The following is a 2959-nucleotide window of genomic DNA, read 5'->3' on the forward strand; positions in this document are numbered from 1 at the left end:
ATTGTCGTCAAGTGGATTCTGACTCATAGCGACGCTATAGGACAGAGTAAAACTGCCGCATAGGATTTCCAAGGAGCAGCTGGTGGGTTCAAACTGCAGACCTTTTGGTTAGCAGCTGAGCTCTTAGCCATTGTGCCACGAGGGCTCCATCTCCCACCACGCTCCCCTTTTCCCACCCTTCCTCAGCCACTCTGGTCTCCATGCCCTTTAAATACACTAACCAGGCATCTGTGTTAGGGTTGGCCCTCTCTTGGGAATATTTTTTCCTCCAATGTCCATGTGGCTCATTATCTCACTCCACTCAGGTGTTTATTGAAGCCTTATCTCCTCAAGGAGGCCTGACCAAAACCAAAACACCAAACCCATTGTCACTGAGTTGATTCTGACCCATAGCAACTCTATAGGACAGAGGAGAACTACCCCATAGGGTTTCCAAGGCTGTAAATCTTTACAGAAGCAGATTGCCACATCCTTCTCCCAAGTAGCAGCTGGTAGGTTCAAACCACCCACCTTTCGGTTAGCCGTTGAGTGCTTTAACCACTGCACCACCGGGGCTCCTTGAGGCCTGACCACCCTCCCTCAGGTAGCTCACATCCACATATCACCCTGCCCCTTCCCCCATTTCCTTGCTGTTTTCTCTGTAGCAATCACCATAATCTGACATTAAGTATTATGTATTTGTTTGTCCATCTCTCTCTCTAGAAGACAAGCTCAAGGAGAGTAGGGGTGTTGTCTAGCCTGCTCAGAGCTGTGATTAGAATAATGGCTGGTGCGTGGTAGGCATTCAGCAAAATTTGTGAAACAAATGATGGAAGCTCAAGCCTGCACAATAATTATTTTTAATTTTAGACTGAGAAGGAGTTTAGGGAAGAGATTGGGAAGGGGCCAGCTGAGAAAAAATATTTATTCATTTGTTTTAAATGAATGGAGTCGGCCGATATCTGGAGGAAGAGTCAGGGACTGGCGCTTGCGAAGGTCCTGGGGCAGGAGCCTGCCTGCTTGCCTGACATGTTCAGGAAACAGAGAGGCCAGCATGGCTGGAGAGGAGGGACTGAGGAGGAGAGGGGCAAGAGGTCAGAACGATAACCAGAGAGGCAAGAGTTTGTCCACTGCTGTATCCCCGGCACCACATATGCCCAGAACATGGTAGGTGTTACAGAAAACGTGCTGAATGTTCAATTTGACACCTTAATTCTCTGGGGACATCCCTGAGACTGTGGACTCACCCCTTGAGAATGCAGGGGGATAGTATAACAAAACCTGAATAAATAAATCAAGTTTCCCCCTTTCCCAGAACGGAGAGCTTGGGATAGAAGTTAAATAGGGTTGTCAACTTATCACACACACACACAAAAAAAAACAGGACAGTGACCTCACATACACATGCTGTGGACTGTGATTCATCCTGCTGCCCAGAGCTGATGCCTGAGTTCCAGATGACCTCACAATGGTCAAGGTGGTACCCAGTCCCCCACTGCAGTCCGGTCCACCATGCTGACGTCCGGTCCACCATGCTGACCACCCTGGGGCTGCTGCTTAGCCTTGCTCTCCCCGTGCTGGGGACCTATGTTTCCATCAGCTGCCCCAGCCACAATCAGTGCCAACGGGCCCTACTCTCGGGTAATGATATCCTCCTGCACTGCCCCTCCACTGGGGCACGCTGGTACTACTTGCAGGCAGATGAGACCAGCCGGCCCACCAACGTCCTCCATGTCTTCAACACAGATATACTGTCTGAAGGCAGCCTTCTCATTAGAAGCCCCCAGCCCTCCCAGACGGGCTATTACAGGTGCCAGGATCCGAACGGCACTCAAGTGGTGCAGTACGAGATCGACTTCCAGGACGTCACCACCCTACATATTACGCATAAAGGCCTGGGTCAAAAGCCCCTGCAGAACGAGACCCTGAGCCCAAATGAGGCGACACTCATGTTCACCCGCTGGGAGCCCTGGCAGGACTGTAACCGCTGCGGGGAGCCAGGCGAGCGCAAACGCCTGGGGTACTGCTACATCCAGGAGCCACTGCTGGAGCCCATGCCCTGTTGGCTCTATCAGGACGAGGCGAAGACGTGGTCCAGCCGCATGCAGCCTGAGCTACAAATAGAAGCCTGCCTTGAAGAGTGCAAACCTTCTGAAGGTTTCACCTGGGAGTATGTCACCTTTGACAGCTTCAATTTCAACAAAGAGTCAGAATCTGTGTGGCTCAGCTGCCCCTTAGGATCTATCTACAGGTGATGGAAGCCAGGCATCAGCCCAGCCCCTGGCACCTGCACAGGCTCTGTATCCCAGCCTGTGGGGCTTCGTGGTCAATCTTTGCAGAGAAGAAGGGGTTTGTCAGTAGGTTGGCCCCGCTGGGTTTCTCCACTGGCTTGTTCAGATATTGGTTTAGGAAGAATCCCTGGTGCTCATGCACTGCCAAATAATACACATAGAATAACAATCAATGAGAGCTTAGCTGACTGTGCATGGCCTTGTGCTGGGCAATGCTGAATGCCCAGCGGTCATCCAGACAGCTCCAGGCCTTTCTCTCAGGAAGCCCACAGTCCAGTGGGGAGGCAACCTAGCACAGAGCTGTGATGGGAGAACACGGGCAGAGTGATGGGGCCGTGATGCGGGAACCTGGGTAGAGTGATGGGGCCGTGGTGGGGGACACGGGCAGAGTTATTGGGCCATGGTAGGGGGAGCTGGGCAGAGTGATGGGGCTGTGATAGGGAAACCTGGGCAGAATGATGGGGCCATGATGGGAACCTAGGCAGAGTGATGGGGCCGTGATGGGGGAACCTGGGCAGAGTGATGGGGCCGTGATGGGGGAACCTGGGCAGAATGATGGAGCTGTGATGGGAACCTAGGCAGAGTGATGGGGCTGTGATGAGGGCACCTGGGCAGAGTGACGGGGCCGTGATGGGGAACCTGGGCAGAGTGATAGGGCTGCGATGGTGGAGACCTGGGCAGAGTAATGG

General features: G+C 53.0%; 1 protein-coding gene across 1 annotated transcript in view; it reads left to right on the forward strand.

Annotated features, from left to right (window-relative positions):
• The first annotated feature begins 1511 nt into the window (after nt 1-1511).
• Nucleotides 1512-2959, forward strand: part of LOC101352320 (protein FAM187B-like) — a 4870-nt gene continuing 3422 nt past the window's right edge. The window contains exon 1 of the mRNA XM_004388123.1: nt 1512-2230. Within this exon, the coding sequence (XP_004388180.1) occupies nt 1512-2230 (719 nt within the window). The remainder of the gene's footprint in view (nt 2231-2959) is intronic.

The sequence above is a fragment of the Trichechus manatus genome, unplaced genomic scaffold (genome assembly GCF_000243295.1).
Source record: "Trichechus manatus latirostris isolate Lorelei unplaced genomic scaffold, TriManLat1.0 scaffold00207, whole genome shotgun sequence".
NCBI lineage: Eukaryota > Metazoa > Chordata > Mammalia > Sirenia > Trichechidae > Trichechus > Trichechus manatus.